This window comes from Takifugu rubripes, chromosome 19 (assembly GCF_901000725.2).
Source record: "Takifugu rubripes chromosome 19, fTakRub1.2, whole genome shotgun sequence".
Lineage (NCBI taxonomy): Eukaryota > Metazoa > Chordata > Actinopteri > Tetraodontiformes > Tetraodontidae > Takifugu > Takifugu rubripes.
The window spans coordinates 2,755,730-2,775,909 of record NC_042303.1 but is presented as its reverse complement, the minus strand read 5'-3'; the positions used below and the strand labels follow the sequence as shown (position 1 = coordinate 2,775,909).

Genomic DNA, 20,180 nt, shown 5'->3' with positions numbered 1-20,180 from the left:
CTGCTTCTCAGTTTGTCCACTGTGTTATGGAGGGGGTGGGAGGGACTGTCCATGATTGTCCGCAGTTTCAACACCATCCTGTCCCTCACCAGCTCGTCCAAGTTTGCAAGTTTACAGCCAACAACAGACCCTGCCTTTTTAATGAGTTTGTTAAGTCTGTTGGCATCCTTAGTTTTAATGCCTGCTCCCCAGCCCACTACAGCAAAGAAGATGGTGCTAGCCATGACAGACTGGTAGAACATGTGGAGCATCCTGCTGCAAACACTGAAGGACCTGAGTCTCCTGAGGAAATAGAGTCTGCCCATGGCCTTCTTGTAGACAGCATCGGTCTTTGTGGACCACTCCAGTTTATTGTCCAGTTGAACACCCAGGAACCTGTAAGATGGGACTATTTCCACATCTTTCCCACTAATGCAGACTGGGGAGGGTGAGGACTTGCTTTTACTGATGTCCACCACCATCTCCTTCGTCTTGGTCACATTGAGCTGCAGAAGGTTCTCCCTCCTCCACCTAACAAAACTCTCCACGAGGTCCCTGTATTCATCCTCTTGTCCATTCTCCACACATCCAACTATGACTGTGTCATCCGAGTACTTCTGGAGGTGACATGTCTCAGAGTGGTACTGGAAGTCAGCTGTGTAGGTGGTGAACAGAAAGGGGGACAGCACAGTTCCTTGGGGAGCCTCTGTGTTGCTCATCAGGGGGTCGGACACACAGCTCCGCAGTCTCACAAACTGTGGTCGACATGTCAGGTAGTCCTTGATCCAAGAAACAAGGGGAGCATCCATCTGCATGTTCTCCAACTTCGCCTTCAGCAGTCTTGGCTGGATGGTGTTGAAGGCAGAAGAGAAGTCAAAGAACATGACCCGCACTGTGGTGTTTAGTCTGTCCAAGGAGGAGTAAGCCCTCTTTAGCAAGTATATTACCGCGTCATCAACCCCCACCTTGGGCTGATAGCCAAACTGCAGAGGGTCTTGAAAGGGGCTCACCAGAGGTCTGAGGTGTGACATCACCAGCCGCTCCATGACCTTCATAATGTGGGAGGTCAGTGCTATTGGCCTGTAGTCACTCGGTGCCACAGGATGGGTCTTCTTCGGCACCGGGACCAGGCAGGATGTCTTCCAAAGCACTGGGATCCTCTGAAGATGAAGGCTCTGGTTGAACAGGTGCTGCAGTATTCCACACACCTGCCTGGAGCAGTTCTTCAGCACTCGTGGGCTGATGCTGTCCGGTCCGGCAGCGTTTCTCTGGTTGAGCCTCTCCAGCTCTCTCCTCACCTGGCTAGGCGTGAAGGATAGTCCTGTTGGGGGGATGGGTGTAATGTTGGAATCCATGTAGGGTGTCAGCAGGGGGGAGGGGGAAGAAGTTGGCAGAGGTGTTCAGGGCTCTGGGAGGTGTGAAGGGGACCCATTGTTATCCAGAGGAATATTGGGACAGCTGGGGGAGGGGGAGCTAGAATCAAACCTGTTGAAAAACTGGTTCAACTCATTAGCTTGGTCCACGTTCCCATCGGCTGAGCGTATTCCTTTCTTCTGGAATCCAGTGATTGTCCTCATCCCACTCCAAACATCCCTGGTCTGGTTCCTCTCCAGTCTATCCTCCAGCTTCTTCCTATAGGCGTACTTGCTCTCCTTCCGACTGCGTTTCAGTTCCTTCTGTACTCTCCTGAGCTCAGCCGGGTCTCCAGCAGTGAAGGTCCTCTTCTTCTAGTTCAAAAGGGCCTTCAGGTCACTTGTCACCCATAGATAAAGAGTGTTAGATAAAGACTGGTGAGTTCAAGTTTAGATTAACAAGCAGTAGTGATCACACGTGTGTGGATTGAACTTCTCTCATGCAAGTGAGCGTTCAGAATCTTTAAATCCATTTTTGTCCATGTTTTTATGCAAAGACACCTGCAAAAAATTCCCCATTTGTCCATGTTGGCAAAATATATTAAAGACAGGAATCACCCCCACACCACATCGAAACTGCCAAGACTTTGCTAAAAAGGTCAGTGGACTCAAACTACATCCAGAAGAGACTATGGTATCCAAGATGTCACGTCACTCTTCACGTGCATCCCCACCGCCAGCGCCATAGACACCATCCACAAGCACCTTCTATTGGACAAGAATCTTCCAGAAAGAACAGCCTTAACACCGGCCCAAATCTTCACCATGCTGGACCTGTGTTTGAACACCACCTATTTCCAGTACAGAGAAGGCTTCTAAAGGCAGAAACATGGCTGTGTCATGGGCTCACCAGTATCCCCCATAGTTACCAATCTATACATGGAGAAGGCGGAATCCCAGGCCCTGACATCCTTCACAGGAACTGCACCAAGCCACTGGTTCAGATATGTGGACGACACCTGGGTCAAAATTCAAACACAAGAATTCGAAGCATTCTCAAATCACCTCAAGACGTGCCACCTCTTCAGGTCAGGACTCAGCAGTCCACTTACACTTAAAGGAAAGCGGGTACTCCTTCGAGGACAGCCAAGTACGGATACTGGCCAGAGAAGACCGCTGGTTGGAGAGGGGTGTCAAGGACGCTATCCATGTGGAAAAACCATCCTTAAACAGAGGTGGTGGCCTGAGGCACTTCCTATCACCCACATACAATGCAGTCCTCCACTCCTTCCAACAACAAACCAAAGAGACCTGGCTTCAGGAGGAGGAGTATGTTAGCTTAAATAAATCTACTCCTCCTACCCATCTTAATTATCATATTCCTCGTGTTACTGGTCGAGGAGGGGGAGTGGCAGCAATCTACCACTCCAAGTTATTAATTAATCCTAAACCAAAATATGGCTCCAGTTCATTTGAAAGCCTGACTCTTGGCATCACCCATCTGAACTGGAAGGCAGAAAAGCCACTTTTGTTTGTAGTTGTATATCGGCCCCCTGCTGGATGAACCAAATTAACTGCAACCTCTGTATGCTAAAAAATAAATACCGTATTTTCCGGACTATAAGTCACACTTTTTTTCATAGTTTGTCAGGGGGTGCAACTTGTACTCCAGAGCGACGTAAATAAATACATTATTACAGAATTTCACATGTTCGTTATTTTCACTGACAACCACAAGAGGGCGCTCTAGGCGTGTGTACTGAGGAACGAGTTCCTTTAGCGACGCAGAAGAAGAAGCGGTGCTTCGTCTATGGAGTGAGACTTGATTGTTTAGTAAACTTGCTAGGATGTTCTTTATGCTATAGTTATCTGAATAACTAATATGTTACGTTAACAAAGCAGACACGTACTCAGTTCGTTGTGGGTCATGTAGCTGAATTTGTTACGTTAGCATACCGTAACCCTATTGCTAATCCATGCTAATCCATCATTTCAAGATGAAATGTATGTACTTGGTCTCGGATTTTATCAAATAAATCTTCCCCCAAAATGCGACATTGTCCAGTGCGAATTATGTATCTATTTTTCTTCTCTATTATGCATTTTTCGCTAGTGCGACTTAAACTCCGGAGCGACATATAGTCCAGAAAATACGGTCGTATAAAATATATATAATATAAAATATCTAAATATAAAAATCCCATAATCACAAAAAACAATGTCCTAATTGTCTTTCTATACATGGCCACTAGATGAAGCCCAAGGTGCATATTTGAACTTACCATCTTAAAAGTAAACCCGCTGCTTTTGACGCAAGATATATATATAAAATTAAGTAAAAGGATACAATCTTTCTGTTTGTGCTTTCGAGCATGTACACAGAAAATGAGGTGACACAAATGAGCAACTACAGCCATTAATGAGTAATAAAATGCATTTCCTTGTTATAGAACAGGCATAAACTGGCATCCAGTATCACTTAGGCATCCCTTGATATTTGGAAGATTAACTATTTTATATAAAAACATTAACTTTATAACAGGGGGTTTGGGGTCACCGTATTTAGTTAATTTTGTTCTGGAAATGGATGCAATGAAAACACAAATGCTGATCAAATTCCAAATTTTGCACGGAAATCAAAGGAAAAAGCAAAACAAAACACATTTGCGCAGATTTAATGCATTTATGATCAATTTAGTAAAATAAGTGGGACAACTGATTTCTTTCTTAAAGAAAACGTTTGAAACTGATGTAAATTTTGGGATGTTTTTCATCACATTATAGGGTGTTTAAAATCTTGTGTAACTCTTTATACAAGTGAAGTATTTAAGTACGTCATTTCATCACACAACTCGTCTTTTTGAGTCTCGTTCAGAAAATCTGACCGGATTTAAGGCCCTTGATATGTTGTAATACTCACAAGTGTCCAGTAGGTGTCAGTGTTGCCACGACGGTTCCGCGTCCGTCCTTTTAATACTCTATGTCTTATCTAATCTAATCTAATTTGTTGGCCTGTATTTTCATCACTTGAAATTATATAGTTTGTAACCTTTTTAACCCTCACGGACCCCAAGCCTACTATAAAACAATTATTCATGTGGGTTTTATTATTATTTAATAATTATTATTTATTATTTATGGGTTCTGGAACAGAGACTGCTGATGTTTTTCAAAGTTTACTCAGGTTTTCACTAACCTGGTTAACTTGGTTAGTTTTTATACCCTTTATTTAACTCTGCCCTGTGAGTTTCTCAGTTTTGGGTCTTTATATTGCTAATCTTATTTTACTGTTTTTACGTCACTACTGGGTTGAGTCGACTGTGTGTTTGAGTTGCCCGTGCAGGTGTGCATGTGTTTGTGCACGTCTATGTCCACTACACAGACTGCTCCTCTGCTGCTGATCCTGCTTATCCGCCCAATCCAGGTACCGGCAGGAGTCTGATCCAGAGATGCGATCGGGTTCTGGAGCCCGGCTCTCCGTCGCCCTGGAGACAGAGAGAGTCTTGGAGCGGTCGGAGTCTTGGGCATACGGGTGCCGTCCCTCATCTGTCCATGTTTAATTCAACCGGAAATCTTCTCTCCACACATGATGGAGATGGTCCGTGACAGTTCTGACCCATTTGGAGACCTGACGTAAGGCGAGCGTGAACTCCTTCCCCTTGTTTGACCTCGTCGGAGACCGGAAGAGCTGGAACTCAGTCAAGCTCCTTTATTGAGCACCAGGAAGACCTTCAACTCAAAAATGACCCTGGTGACATTTTGAAGAGGGACCAAGAACTTTGAACCCCTCCCCTCCCCGTGCCCCACCGCAGCACCATTTAAGTGTTCGTTCACCTGTGGCCAACTTAAAGACCCTTTTCGTCACACAGCAGCAGGAGGAGCACCGGGGCCTGTAGGGTGGCCTCGGTGGAGTCAGGGGGGGAGGGCTGGTGAACAAGTACCCCCCACCCCACCCCCCCCAGAGAAACCTTTTAACACACACACCATTCCCCGGCAGGTCAGGCCGAGGTCTCCAGCCTTTCGCACGTCTGCTGCTAATGAGGTTTGAAAATCTCTGGGCGAGGTGAAGGGAGCCTGACCCCCGCTCAGAAGAACGGAGGCTGGGAGGCGGGGAGGCGGGCAGGGGGGGGTCCACGGCGGCACTGCTGCTCTAATCACTTCTGACGTAAACCCACAGAACAATGTGCAGGAGTCTGGATCTCCACACAGAGGAGTGAGGCTCAGCCAGAACCCCAGTTTGACCTAACCCCCCCCCCAGAAAGGTCTCAAATGTGGGTTCTGTCTTCATTTATTTAACCTGACGTTTGAGAAACGCTCTTTTAAAACGGTTCATTTACAAATGCGTAGTATCTGAGCACATTCGTTTCGGACATCTTGAGAAGAATTGATTGTTATTTTTTAGACAAATGGGAAGCAAGAACAATTCCCTTCACCCCTCTGTGTTGGCCAGAGCGTCGAACCCTCAACCATCAGTGGGAATTCATCTTTATTCACAGAAATCCCAACGCTTTCCACCCCTCTTTGAGAGAAACATGTACTCATATTTTATTTGAATTCATCTGAACTCCAATCTGAATATTCTTGTCTGATTTGATTGTAGCTGATCAATAACGACCTGCTAATGATGTATAGCAGGAACCCGTCCTGCTGTCGAAGCTATTAACATTCGGATGTTTTTATTTAGATTGCTCAGTCCCCTGTGGACGCGATAATAGCTAAAAAATAAAATTATTTTGGGGGGGGGGCAAATTTCTTAATGCGCATTAAAGCGAATAAATGAATTATTCTTGATGATGTTTCATGATTTCCCAGAGGGGAACGAAAACCAAAGGACATTTTCTTTTTGAAATATTCACGTGACACGTGTGATGCTGAGCGCACGTGGGAGGATCAACTCATGTGAGCGGAAAACCTCCATTTTTAGAGAATCAAAAACGCCCCGAAAAAGGCAGGTTTGATCAATTGGCCAAATTAGCATTTGCAGTTTTTTTTAATGTTGTAATGACCAAAAATATACATTATATAGTTTCATTACTTTCTTTACTAGCCTCTGTAGTACAGCTATTTAAAAAAAAAACCCTGCATAAGTCATTAAATCACTAATCTAATTTTAATTAAAAAAAAGAGAAATTCTAACGTGCTATTTCTCACACACTCACCAGTTTCTCACCTGCTCGATAACACACTCCAGTCACCTGTGGGGGTGTGAGGTGTGCCGGAGGAGGAGGGGAAGCGGGAGGAGGAGAATCCCCTCAAAATGGTGGGAGTTGACCATCAATAATAAATAATCAATCAAAGAATGACTAATTCTTCTGCTGGTAAGAGCGGATTAACAGCGAATGGCTGCTTCATGACAGTTTTTTATTGAGGAGATTCAAGTTGGGCTTTTCCATTTTTAGAAAATAAACCAATGACAATATTACAAATAAGGAAATTGTTACATCATTCACAGGGTTACAATCAATATACATTTGTACAGAAATACAGGATCTGGATCACAGTAGTCTGAACCGGCTCTGGTCTAAAATGTTGGCCAAAGGAAGAGGATAAGGGGGCCTGTGTGAAGATCTCCGTCCGTCCCGGGCCAGGGTCACAGTGGTCGTGGGGAGGGGGGGGGGGGCAACGGGGGCAGCACACACAGCCTGACAGGGGAGGGGGGCCTTGACAATAGCTCCATCCAGCTGGGTGGGCAGCGGTGGTTTGTTCTGAGCACCTCTGCAGCTGAAGCTGTCCACCCCCCCACCGCGGCAGCAGGGGGCGCTCCAGTGCTGCCGCTCATGGAACAGGAGCCATTTTCAGAGCTGTGCCCCGGGGGGGCAGTTTGATCCAGCCCGACCCAGACCCAACTGCTTCCCCTTGTCCTTCACAAAAGGGCACGTGGTGATTTTTCTAACAACTCTGCTGTGAAAGGAGGAGAAATTCCAGCAAGTTTACTTGGAAAACTAGTCGGTTAACAAAGTTTCGTTTCATTTACAAAGGAGAACTGTAAACTTTACAGGAGTTGGGCTTCTGTTACTTGTTGGGTTTTTTTTAAAATAACTTTACAATTGTAAAAAAAAAAAAGAAAGAAGTTTCTTTTAAAATTATTATTCGAGGGAAAATGTTCGATTCAGTCCACGACTCCACTGTGCACGTTCACGGCGAGTGGATCTAGATTTCCCTGTGATGGAGGATGGACGAGCTGCTTTTTGCCCTGTGGAAACCAGGTTCACCTCCAGCGAACATGAAGCCCGATTTCAGAGATATTGTTTAAGAGTAAGCAGCACATGAAAGGTCCCTCACAAACATCGCACCAATCAACAGCTGCTTTTTTCCTTTTGGAATGGCTCGAGCTTTGGTCGGAATAAAGGCCCCCAGCCTGCTGATGTAAAGGAGATCTCTCCTCGAGGGCTGCAACAGTACGTCTCCATTGGGCCTCTGAAGTTAAATGGCACATAAATACTGCGATGATCCTCCTGAAGCATCTCACATCCCAACGGAGCCCCTGCAGAGGGCCACAGCAATCCCCTGGCCACCCCAAGGGTTCACAGCCTGAATTAGTTTGTTGCGTCGAGCTAAGTGGAAGGCTAATCGCTCGAGTAGTAGCTAAAGTCCTGGCAGTGTTGAATGAGCTTTAATGAGCGTGGAGAGCATTTAGGTCCCAGCATCGCTACGCAGTCGCCTCCCAGCCGTGAGTCTCCTCCTCTGGTTTCACACGTCAGAAAAGCTTCCAGGGAAATATTCCGGCAACAGGGAAGGACCCTCCTGAGCCCCGAACGGAGGGACCACGACAGGTAACGGCTGGGTTTTCTCTGTGGCCCCGCGTCACCGGCTGCTCCTGAACCCACCCAGGCTGGGAGCCGGGAGCGGCGCACAGGTGTGTGACAGGCGACCCAGCCGGCGGGAGAGCAGCCACGCCCACACTCCAACCATCTAATAAAGGAAGGTTCTGCTCACGACAGGAAACGGACCAAGGAGACCGTCGATGTGGAGTTGTGCAGGTTCCAAAAGGTCTGATGGAAGCGCCAGACTTTGTTAGAATACAACAGATGACGTAAAGGAGGGAAAAAAAGCGGAAAACTAATGAAAAATATCCATACGGAAGTTCTAAATCCTTCTTTTCTTTAGCTGAAAGACTAAAGGGTGGATCCCAAGTGGATCCCAAGCTCTCACCAAACCCAAGTGGTGTGAAGTGAACCGCTGAGTCAGCATGCTATCAAACACGGGCTCCATGTGCACGTGAAGGACAGGGCTTACTGCATGTGCACCATGCATGGAAACAGTAGAACCTGTTTCATGTGGTTGGAATCTGCCCAGGAGCTCATTTATTGCCCCACATTTTTTCTTTTTTTTTTTTAAATTTTATTCATCAAAATAAAGACAGCGAACGAGCCCCCAGTCATGCTGCGGCAGCTCACGTGCACCTGATATGTACAGTACAGGATCGTGATGGGAAACCTGGTGGGGGGGGGGGGGGGTCATCATGAGAGGAAGCACAGCGAGACGGGCTCTTCATCAAGTCCACACACACCGTAGAAAAAATGGCTCGCCATGAAGGACAAGTGTCTTTTTCTGGAGCGCCGCCGGAGGACAGGGTGGACGTCTGCCTCATTTCCGTGTCCTCGCCCGCGGTCGCCCGCCGCAGCTCCTGCTTCCGTCGCTGCAGTTTGTCCTCCCGGAGGCGTCCAGGCCTTCCGTTCTTCCTCTGCCCTTTTGAAGGGTAGCATTTGAAGGGTGTACACCCCCCACCCCAGAAACTTAGACACACCCTTTTTGCAGTTTATACCTTTAAAAAATTCTTTACAAAATTATTAGAACAATTAAATCAAAAAAGCAACTTTCACCAACAAAATAAAAATGGGTGGAAGATTATAAAACGCCTCGCCGGTTGATTCCGAATCTCCGCCCCCCCCCCCCCCCCCAGGATGAATCCATGACCGTCCGCAGCTGATCCGGGAGATGGCTGTGGGGGTGTGCAGGGGATGACGGGGGAAGGGGGAAGTGGACTAAGGTGTGTGTGTGTGTGGAGGGGGAAGAAACGAATCCTCCACACCCAGTTCTCCCCCCCCCCCCAGCTCTCCTGGGAGGGTCAAACCTCCACTGACTGGATCTGGTTCATCTGTGCACGCATCATCTGGACACTGTTGAGGATCTTCTTCTGGTGGCCTGCTAGCGTCACGCCGACCCGCAGGATATCCCTGTGAGGACAGACAGGCGCAGGTGTTAGCCACCCCCCCCCCCTATCGCGGGAGGAAGGACTAGTTTAGACTGGTTAACTGAACTTGTGGCAGGTTTGGGAACAAGTGAACCAGAATAAGAGTGTTGCTCTGCCTCAGGAACGCCAGGAGATGGAACTACACATCCCAGATTTAATGAGTTACATCCTTTTAAATTTGGACTGAAATATTTACTCTAACACCTTGAAAAGTCCAGTGATGAAGACCAGGTAAAGAAGGACGCAGAAGGACGAGCAGAGGATGTGGTTCTATGTCTGGTTTTTAACGTGTTAGCATTCACGTGTGTGGTTAATCCCGTTTGGCAGGTAGTGAGGGAACATTTAGGAATTTAGTAACATTCCTGTAATCAAGCAGATCCGACCGGAGGCGGCTTTAGTCCTCGGCTCATCGCTACTTACTCCATGGTCATCTGGGACACCACATCAAACGTGGTGAAGTCCGCGCTGGCAAAACTGTCTTTGTACTGGCCCATCTTGATCGCGTCCAGCCACTCGTCCACGGTGCTGAAGCTGGAGAAATCAGGGATGCTGCGGTCCAGCAGGGGCAGATGAACTCTACGCAAGACCAGAGCGAATTCATCAAGACTCAGAGCCGTCCAAACACATTCATCACGGTGCTGTTTGGTTTTTGTTTTTCTCCCAGAATGATACCAGAGCGATGCACCACCAGCGTGGCTTATTCATGGACCAACATTTTCCAAAAGGGTTCTTCATACAAGCATTTTTGTAATGAAGTGACATGAAGCTAATATATGCAGTCAGTGCCCATGGGAAACCTGGCCGGAGCTCAAGCGCCGGCTTCACCACTAATGACAGTGCAGACAGGAAAGCCTGGTTCTGCGAAGAGATGAACGCCCCGGACAGAAACCTTGTAAAAGTGCTTTGTTTTGAGCATTGCGCAACGCTTTCTCTCCAGGTTTCAATCAAAGGATTTGATCTGTCAAAGCTAAAGACCCTAATTTACATAGCTGCACGGCGCCAGGAGAAAAGGGGAGACGTTGTGTTCAGACCCGAATGAGTCAAGCTACGGAGAGGAAAATAAATTTCCGGCTGAGGAAATCAGCCTCGTCTGACAGACAATCGGCCAAAATGTTACTCAGTCTAATATGGACTCGCTTTGAACTTCCCTCCGAGGATAAATGAAGATCCGACACGCACCCAGAAGACAGTGGGGTCATGGCCTTCAGTGTGTTGGGATTACGGATCATCTTGTCCAGGTTATTGACGATCTGGCTGAACTTGGGCCGGTTGTTGCGGTCCTTTTGCCAGCAGTCCAACATGAGCTGGTGTAGCGTGCTGGGACAGTCCATGGGTGGGGGCAGCCGGTAGTCCTGCTCAATGGCATTGATGACCTGAGAGGAGACGCACAGATTTCAACAGGGAAGGGTCACTCACATGAAGAAGGTCTGGATTTTTGGGTTATTTTGAAGGGAAATGCGCCCTCCCGTGGCCGTGATGCGTCACTGCACATTTGATACTAATGGATGACGTTTTTGCTAGCGGTTAGCCGCCAAAGCCAATTAAGCTGAAGCTGGATTTGAATTGTTTTTTCATATTCGGCCCATTTTACCCGTAATCTGGTCAAAGTTTGATCAAAAGAGTTGTGAGATTCATTTGCTAACCAAGACTTTTGTCAAGAAGAAAATGTACAGTCACTTGCAAACGAAATATAAAGTTAAAATAGCATAAAAAAAGAAAGAAAATAATGTTAATAGTGTTTAAAATGATGATGAGGATGCACGGTCTATGCTCCACCAATACTTTAGCGAGTCAGATCCTAATTTTAGCCCCGTCCGTCAGCCGTGCTCGGCAGGATCCAGCCGACCCGTCTCCCTGAGACGGGGGCAGGACGGGGGTCAGATCAGCTGCCAGCCGGGGTTGGTTTTCACACTGTTTCTCACACAGTCGGTAACTTTTGCATTTGCTAAATGAGGTTTCGCTCTAGAATGACGTTAAATTGTGTTAGCGAGCAGCTGACAGCGCCACGAATCAACTCTGACCTGAGTCAAACACGAGGAGAAAGACGGTCCAACTGCCTTGGCAGAATGCAGAAGGTATAGAAATATTCTGAAAATGTCAAAGGATGTGATGAATTCCACACCTAACATGTACAATCCCTTGCATGTGGTCACAATACCCAGGAAATACCCCCCCCCCCCGTACTGGCTGTAAGGACAGCTTATCCTGTCAAGTGGGCTGAAAATGACTCAAAACAACCACCTGGGGGTGAAACTTTTAATCTACAGGAAGTACATGAGTGCGTTCCCCAATCACTGGATGGGTTCTTCGTGGAAGGAGACGTTAAACGCTGGTCATTGGAAGCGTTGCTCATATTCCAACAGCCTCGCCTTTCTGCCAACAATGACTTCATCCATGACCTTTACAAAGTATTTAATGCTCAGACTCTCTGTCGACCTACATCGGGGCCGTGTGGGACTTGGCCAGCGATGTCGTTGCACACAGAGGTGGTAAGCGGTTCACATCCCGAGGCAACCCAGAGGACATGTGCGATGAGGACGCGTGATCCTCGGCTCATTAATGAGCGATATTCATCTCATCCACAAGCGCTCCAAACCGGCACCCCAACGGAGCAGAAACGCTATCTCGACCTGCTAATAAGACAACTGTTGAGCTTCTCGGTCCCTCTTAGCACATTACACTTCTCGCTTTCAATTTGAGATTATTTTCATTATCTCTTTCTATAATTTGCTCCTGCCTCTGCGGTCTCCCGCTCTACCCAGTGGGAGACCGGAAATGGAGGCTTAATTCAAGAGCAGCAGCAGCATGCGTTCGTCGAGAACGATCTCCTGTTTCTGCGGGGACGGCGGACCGAATGCTCCCATTGAGATGAAGGAGAAGAAAAACTCGACGACGATTGTGGGGGTTTTAGTTTACACTCACTTGTTTGAAACTTGTGTGGTCGCTGTAAACTGTATAAAGAAGGACGAAATACATACGTCCTGATTGGTCATGTCCCAGTACGGCCTCTCTCCGTAAGACATGACTTCCCACATGACGATCCCGTAGCTCCACACATCACTGGCAGAGGTGAACTTCCTGTACTGGATCGCTTCGGGTGCCGTCCATCGGATAGGAATCTTCCCTCCCTGCACACAGGAAGAGGACAACGGACTCAATGGGGAAACTGAGTTGGAAACCCGACCGTTGCAGTGTCCTGCTTCCACAGACAAACATGACAATAGTTACAACAAACCTCCCGGGAGTGAAGGGAGGGAAGAAGGAGGTCAAAACGGAGGGGCGGAGAGGAGGAAAAGCAGGTTAAAAGCTCAGGTTAACTGACGCATCAGGTTAGAGGAGACTTGAAATAGCCCCAAGTCATGTAGACACGATGGGAATATAGCACAGAGTAACATCACCAACACCTGCGGAAACACAGAAAGGGTCCAAAGGAAGGAGCTTCCTCCTCTCTCCTCACCAGAGCGCTCGTGTAGGTGGGGTCGGACGTATCGTCCTCCAGGAAGCGCGAGAGACCAAAGTCGGACACCTTGCACACGAGGTTGCTGTTGACCAGGATGTTGCGGGCGGCCAGGTCCCGATGCACGTAGTTCATGTCGGCCAGGTACTTCATGCCTGAGGCGATGCCGCGCAGCATCCCAACCAGCTGGATCACCGTGAACTGCCCGTCGTTTTGCTGAAAGACAGACGCGCAAACTGAGATTCAAGCTAACGACCTCCTCTCGTTTAGATTTGAGGAGTTTCCTGAGTCATGACTCCCCCTGTCCGGCACCTCCGTACGTCTCGAGAGGGTTACTTTGAGGTATCGGGTTCTTGGGACCGGCCCTGCAGGACAGGATGGTGACAGGAAGCTTTGGGTCGGGCACAGCCAAGCCCCATCCAGCTAAGCTGGGTCTGCCTGGTTGTCTACAGCTGTTGCCCTCCGCTGCGTGGGGGGGGGGGCTTTACACCGTGTCTGGGGAGCGTCTGGAGCAATGAGGCAGCTGTGCCTCCAACTGTGCACACCTGCATTCTCAACACCACCCACCATGACCACTACAAACAGGATTCCAGAGAAAGGAGTCAGCGCGGGGGGTGGCCGAGGGGGGGGGGGGGGCTCAGGGTTGTGTGGACAGAGATAAAGGCCAGAAGAAGGAATAAGAGGGGCAGGCAAGCATAGTTTTCAAACGCTGCTCGTTAGCCAGAGGGACGTTCTTTATGTCCATATGTCTGTGCTGTCTCTTTGGATACATCTGATGACCCCCGCCCCCTGTTTTTAACATTTAACATTTTACATTAAATAAAGATGCTGGAAAACAGCGATCTGCTAATCACCCCCAAAAGAAAGACAATGTGTCCATAGTGTTGGGACCATAAGCAGCGGCGTCCTGAACCCTGAGATGCTGCAGAGGCCCCCCCCGCCCCCCCATTGTGCTCAATAAAACCCGCTGGCATGTATTTAGCACACACATCTACACGCTGAGGGCTGCTTCTGGGTCTTTGATGTGATGTTTCAACTAAGGGCAGCTATTAAAGCCAGTGATAAAGGAGAGAAAATGGAATTATTCCCAGGTTTCCTTGTACAATGCTGCCGAGTTTTGCTGCTGAAAAGCACCAGTGAGATTTTAGAGGAGCTTTTCCCGTTAATCCCAATCAAGTTAACGGAGGAACGCATCGATAACTCCCATAACTTCACATCCCAGGGCAGATGGTGAGGCTGAACAGGGCATTGCGTCCAACAGCCAGCTCACTTTGGAAGCCTTTCGTTTGCAGTCTGGCAAAATATTTGAATTATTCATCCAGGACATAAATGGGGGCTGGTACTCCGTGGGCTGAAACGGGCAGATCCCTGTGATATCGTCCCCCTACTAGATTATGAAATGATGAATGCTAAGGAAAAGGAGCAGCGAGTGAGAGACCTTAACCAACAGTCTGCGGACCACGGTCAATAACAATGGCAATAAACATTAAACAATAACACTGTCTCCTCAACTGCTCACCCTGAGGAAGGCATCCAGGGATCCATTCTCCATGAACTCGGTGATGATCATGACCGGACTGCTCTTGGTGACCACACCCTCCAGGTGAATGACGTTTGGATGGTCGAACTGGCCCATGATGCTGGCCTCGCTGAGGAAGTCCCGCCTCTGCTTCTCTGTGTATCCAGTTTTCAGAGTCTTTATGGCCACAAACATTTCTCTTTTCCCAGGAAGCTTCAAGTTGCCACTGCACACCTCTCCAAACTCCCCTGGGATCATGATGAGGGAAGAGGTACAGTTCTGTTAGGCTCATAATCTGTTAGGATCTCCACATCGATATTGGGACCACTGTCGATGGTTTCTTCGGGGAAAGCTCAACAGTGGTATTGCAAACATGTAAATGCAACACACAGTCGCAACGTACCGTGAGAAAAATAACGCTGGGTTAAGTTGTTGAATTCAACAGTTTTGCAGTACCTGCTCCGATGACCTGTTCGATCTTCACGCACGATATGTCAATCTCCTTCGCAAACTCCCTCACAGCCTCATTGGGGTCCTCGTACGTGAACGGATCGATATAAATCTTCATTCCTGGAGTCACTTGGAAAAAAAGGGAGGGGGTTACGAATATTTGGCCAGACGCTCAAGTCCTCACGCGCATTCACGATCACTTCACCGTGAATTCCCTCCTTCACGTTGGAGCATGTGATCTACCTCAGATTCACGTTAACCTGGTCGAAGCCCTGAGGGCCACGTCATCAATAGAGTTCAGAACATACGCAGACAGTCAAGATGAATGCGTATATCAATAGAACAAAAGAGCGATAGGCGAGAACCTGTAGCCTTTATCAGGAGCGCTCAGCTCCACTTCAAGAAATAAGCCCTGGTGGCAGGTAAATAGGCTTAAGGGAGCCTTTAAGTGTTCGCAGATTTAAGTGTCCCCACTTTTAAATCCGATTATTTGGCTCTCACCTTCACATCAGCCTGAGGCTTTCTGAATGAATACCCAGGCAGCAGTGCTGAAGGAGCGCGCACCCTACCACAAAACCTGGCAAATTATGCAGACATGAGCAGATGGAGAGGATCTGTCTGGGCAAAACCCCCTGTCACTGAAGCTCCACAGTCATTTCCCAGACTGCCAACAGGAGGGTAGCCTGTTCAAACAGCAGTCTAGAGACACCCCCCCTCCCCCCTCCCCCAAAGCAGGATGGACAATGACAGGGTGAGAAGGCTCCAGCCGTCAATACTGGCTTCTGCTGGCGACGGGTAATGTGGGAGACCTACATGTGTAACTAGCATGTAATAACTACACTGAGATAGAAAGAGAGACGATGGATGAAGCACGACTGTTATACAGTAAACAAATTAGGATTCACATATGTTCCCAATCAATATCTATGACAGAGATTAACCCTCTGCGTAGTCTCCATTTTCCTGAGAGAGAGTGAGAGCGAAAGAGAGAGAGAGAGAGAGAGAGAGAGAGAGAGAGAGAGAGAGAGAGAGAGAGAGGACAATAAAAGGTGCTGATGAAGAGACGGCGGAGGATTACATCTGATGTGTTTACATCTAAACCCCTGGTGATCGGAGTTAAACAGCAGGCAGGATTACTTGTAGGGGGCAGTGGGCAAATTTAGTAGCACTGTGCTGGGCCATCGCCAAGGACACCAGCATGCAAGGTGGTAGCCATGGAGACAGGTGTGTGAAACAGTTGTCATGGAGACAGGGGTGTACCGTGGTGAAAGAGCACGTGTGTGGGGGGTGAATACGTGCGGAATGGGGAGGCGTTTTACTCACTGTGGCCGCTGGTGTAGTGCTGCAGTTTGTCTGTGTATTCTGAATCAGCCCTGTCAAAGCCACGCCTCCTGGAGGAAAGACAAAGAACTCTAGCTTTCGCTTCAAAAGCGGGGAGCAGGGAGAGTCAGGCAGATCAAACAGCCCCAGCTACACCTATGTGTCCAAAGGCACCAGCTAATATTGCACACAAAGGGAACAATCGGTGGCCTAGAAACAACAAAACTGCACACCAACGCAGAGTTTGTCAACGACACAGCAGTTATCTTTTATGTTGGGCTCATGACCCGGGTCACTACGGCCTCAGTGGTACCATAACAACCGAGGTTGTCAAGAAAAGTGATTAAAAACAGAAACTATGTACATATATTGATCAGGCATTGTGCCACTAACAAAGAGGCTCCAGCTGGTCAGAATATTCTCGTGTTTTCAGGTGACACTGGACAGACAACAGCACCTCAGAATGAGGATTCAAGAGTGTTAAACATCCAGCTCTGAGCGGATGCAAGGCTTTGCTGTTTCACTCATTAAAAAAGATACTTGCTGGTGTGCGTTTATCCAGCCTGACATCTAAAAGAAGAATCATACTTGCTTGAGTACTCTGTGTTCTTAATAAAGGACGGAGACAATAGTCACTCACCGATTACAGACGATGATGATGACAACCACAGCGATGAGGAAGACTAGGCCAGCTGCTGCTGAACCGATGATAAGAGGAAGCTTCTCCTGAATGCTGGTGTTGTATTCCTCTATATAAAACATGGAAGTAAATGATTAAAGTCACCCACCCAAGCGTATGGATTAACATCTGAGAAGAGACAGTGCCATTGGTGGCAGACAGGCATTGGTGTGGGTGAGCTGTTGGCGTCCTAACAGACGGTATGGACCGCTCTGAAAAGTACACGCTGCTCTTAAACAGCAACGGTGCAGACAAATCATCTGGCAGGGAATGTGTCAAGAGAGCAGAGATAGCATGTACCAGTGAAACGAGCCGATTCAGTAGCCAAGAGCTAGGCTCCAGCTACAGGAGCAAGGATCCAGCTACAGGAGCAAGGATCCAGCTATGGGAGAAAGGATCCAGCTACAGGAGCAAGGATCCAGCTGCGGGAGTGAGGATCCAGCTGCAGGAGTGAGGATCCAGCTACAGGAGTGAGGATCCAGCTACAGGAGTGAGGATCCAGCTACAGGAGCAAGGATCCAGCTACAGGAGCAAGGATCCAACTATGGGAGTAAGGATCCAGCTACAGGAGCGAGGATCCAGCTACAGGAGCAAGGATCCAGCTATGGGAGTAAGGATCCAGCTACAGGAGCAAGGATCCAGTTACTGGAGCAAGGATCCAGATAGGGGAGCAAGGATCCAGCTGCGGGAGTGAGGATCCAGCTGCAGGAGTGAGGATCCAGCTACAGGAGCAAGGATCCAGCTATGGGAGTAAGGATCCAGCTACAGGACCGAGGATCCAGCTACAGGAGCAAGGATCCAGCTATGGGTGTAAGGATCCAGCTACAGGAGCGAGGATCCAGCTACAGGAGCGAGGATCCAGCTACAGGAGCAAGGATCCAGCTATAGGTGTAAGGATCAAGCTACAGGAGCAAGGATCCAGATAGGGGAGCAAGGATCCAGCTGTGGGAGTGAGGATCCAGCTACAGGAGCGAGGATCCAGCTACAGGAGCAAGGATCCAGCTATGGGTGTAAGGATCCAGCTATAGGAGCAAGGATCCAGCTATGGGTGTAAGGATCCAGCTACAGGAGCAAGGATCCAGATAGGGGAGCAAGGATCTAGGTACTAGAGCGAGGATCAGTCACTTCTTGTCCCTATACTGACGTCTATGTGAAGTAGTTTAGGGAAAGAGCTTTGCTTGTGAGGGAGCTGCAATATTTTTGAAGCGCTGGAGTCTGTGCATGTGGCAGCATCCAGGCTGCTGGTAAGACTTCAGAGGCCTGAGCGCCCTGGGAAATACCCACGGAACAAGATGAGGAGTTAGGGAGGGTAAACCCGGGCTGGCTCGGCTCTAACCTTAACCTCCATACACTGGATGTCACTTTTATTTGCAGTTGAGCTTCGGTCACAACGTGTGATTAGATGTGTCATGGCATAAAAATGAAACACTTGTGTAGCACCTCTGAATGTAAGGAAGGAATTCTCACCCTCAGTCATAGTCTGGAAGTACAGTTTACCACTGTAGCGTCCAAAACCTGCCACAGTGCGAGCCCGGACCTGGAACACGTAGATGGTTCCCTGCTTGAGGCCACGGATGACCACTGTGTTGGTCGGGCTTCTGATGACAGTTGAATTCAATTCTGAGTGGTCCTACGGGACAAGAAGACACGTTTATTTCTAGAGCACTATTGAGACTAAAGGTGAATCACGGTGCTTTCCATAAGGAATAACATTAAAAAAACAACAGAGGTACTTTTAAACAAAGTGAATAAGACAACAAAAAAGAAGAAATCTGTAATAAAAGCTCCATTAAAATCGCAGAACGAAGAGAAAATAGACACAAAAATGAAAAACAAGGGTATTAGTGCTTGGATTTTAGATGGATTTTAGGATTTAAGAAACGGGATGTGTCAGCGGTGGGTAAAAAGGGAGATCCGGTGGCACTTTGACGCCAGGCAGTTTTCCTGAGCCGTCCTGTGCGACGATCAGCCACAACGGCAGTGCTGACAGGTCTGAGAGGGAGCTCAAAGTGAGACTCTTTTAGTTGCTCCCTTCAAACCAAGTGCACTTGTGAGCCACAGCAGGAGCTGGGACACTTGTTTTGACAGCTCTCTCCAGCGGTGACAGGGAGAGGAATTCTAATCCAAAGGGAAATGGCTCAACATGCAGATGAAAGCCTGACGAACGCCGCGCACAGGCGCGGACGTCTGTGCAAGTGTAAGCCTCCGATGGCCCGAATCGATGCGCGAGACAGCGCGTGCTCTTGTGAGAAACCGCGCCGCTTTGGTGAAGCGTGACCCTTGCAGTCTATTTTTATAGCAGTCAGTGCGCTATTGTTGCAACCACAAGTCAGTGCATCAATCCCCAGCAGCCTCGCTGCAGGGCTGAGTGCGGTTTCCTTACGCAGTGGCGGACTGGGATTGGGAGCAGCGCACGCTCGGAGCAGCGTTTAAACGCTCCGTCCACAGAATATGCTGCGTAGAGGTGAAAACACAAAGCTAGCTTCTAAATGATCAAGGAAGTTGCTGAGGTCAAAGGGGAGAAATGAAAGGAACTTTGTGTAGCAGTGAGCAGGTTTCGGAGGGAAAGGTGCATTACTGAGCCTCTAATACCTTCTCGTAGTACTGCAGCTCGTAGTCCAGGATGACTCCGTTGGGCTGGTCGGGCTGGGACCAAGACAAGGTGATGCTGTCAACAGTGCGGCTAACCTGGTGCATTATGGACACTGTGGATGGAGCTGCAAGAAGAAACAGCCAGTAAAATGAACAGTCAGCACAGATGCTTCAGCCACGCGGCTCATTCTTCCAACGTCTAATACAGAATCTGAAGGTTCCTGTCACATGCTGGCAAGTTAGCACACTGGCTAACACCCCAACAGCCATAATAGGCTTTTTATACTGCTGATCTCTGACGATGTCTTTTAATATACAAAACTACCAGGTATTCCACAAAATATTTGATGTATTACATAAAATATAGCCATTTGGTTCAGCTAAGCAGCCACAGGAAATCATAAAAGTCAAAACTCAACCATACAACATAATCTTTTTATACAGCGGTTTTGACCATAACATTCTAATTTAATTTGAGTTGTTTATGCATGTTTCCATGTTGATGAGAACATAGATTCGAGCTACTACAGTTGAGGTTTCCCATCTTACAAATTGCATCTGTTTTATATTGCAGCAAACAATTTCTTCAATTTCATTGTTTAGATCCTTTTCTTAGCTTATAGGCACATATTGTTTTC

The 20,180-nt window shown here is 48.0% G+C and overlaps 1 protein-coding gene across 4 annotated transcripts in view; it reads right to left on the bottom strand.

Moving 5' to 3' along the window:
* Positions 1–6,671: 6,671 nt before the first annotated feature.
* The window catches only part of ephb2b (eph receptor B2b), a 78,988-nt gene continuing 65,479 nt past the window's right edge, over positions 6,672–20,180 (bottom strand). Inside the window, exons 6-16 of one of the 4 annotated variants that reach the window (XM_029826595.1) lie at positions 19,543–19,667; positions 18,418–18,580; positions 16,912–17,020; positions 16,275–16,342; positions 14,958–15,080; positions 14,502–14,749; positions 12,983–13,198; positions 12,504–12,653; positions 10,705–10,898; positions 9,946–10,101; positions 6,672–9,508 (exon numbers count right to left, since the gene is read on the bottom strand). In XM_029826595.1, the coding sequence (XP_029682455.1) occupies positions 9,400–9,508; positions 9,946–10,101; positions 10,705–10,898; positions 12,504–12,653; positions 12,983–13,198; positions 14,502–14,749; positions 14,958–15,080; positions 16,275–16,342; positions 16,912–17,020; positions 18,418–18,580; positions 19,543–19,667 (1,661 nt within the window). In that variant the 3' untranslated portion in view covers positions 6,672–9,399. The remainder of the gene's footprint in view (positions 9,509–9,945; positions 10,102–10,704; positions 10,899–12,503; positions 12,654–12,982; positions 13,199–14,501; positions 14,750–14,957; positions 15,081–16,274; positions 16,343–16,911; positions 17,021–18,417; positions 18,581–19,542; positions 19,668–20,180) is intronic. The other 3 variants (XM_029826598.1, XM_029826596.1, XM_029826599.1) reach the window with 3 other exon arrangements.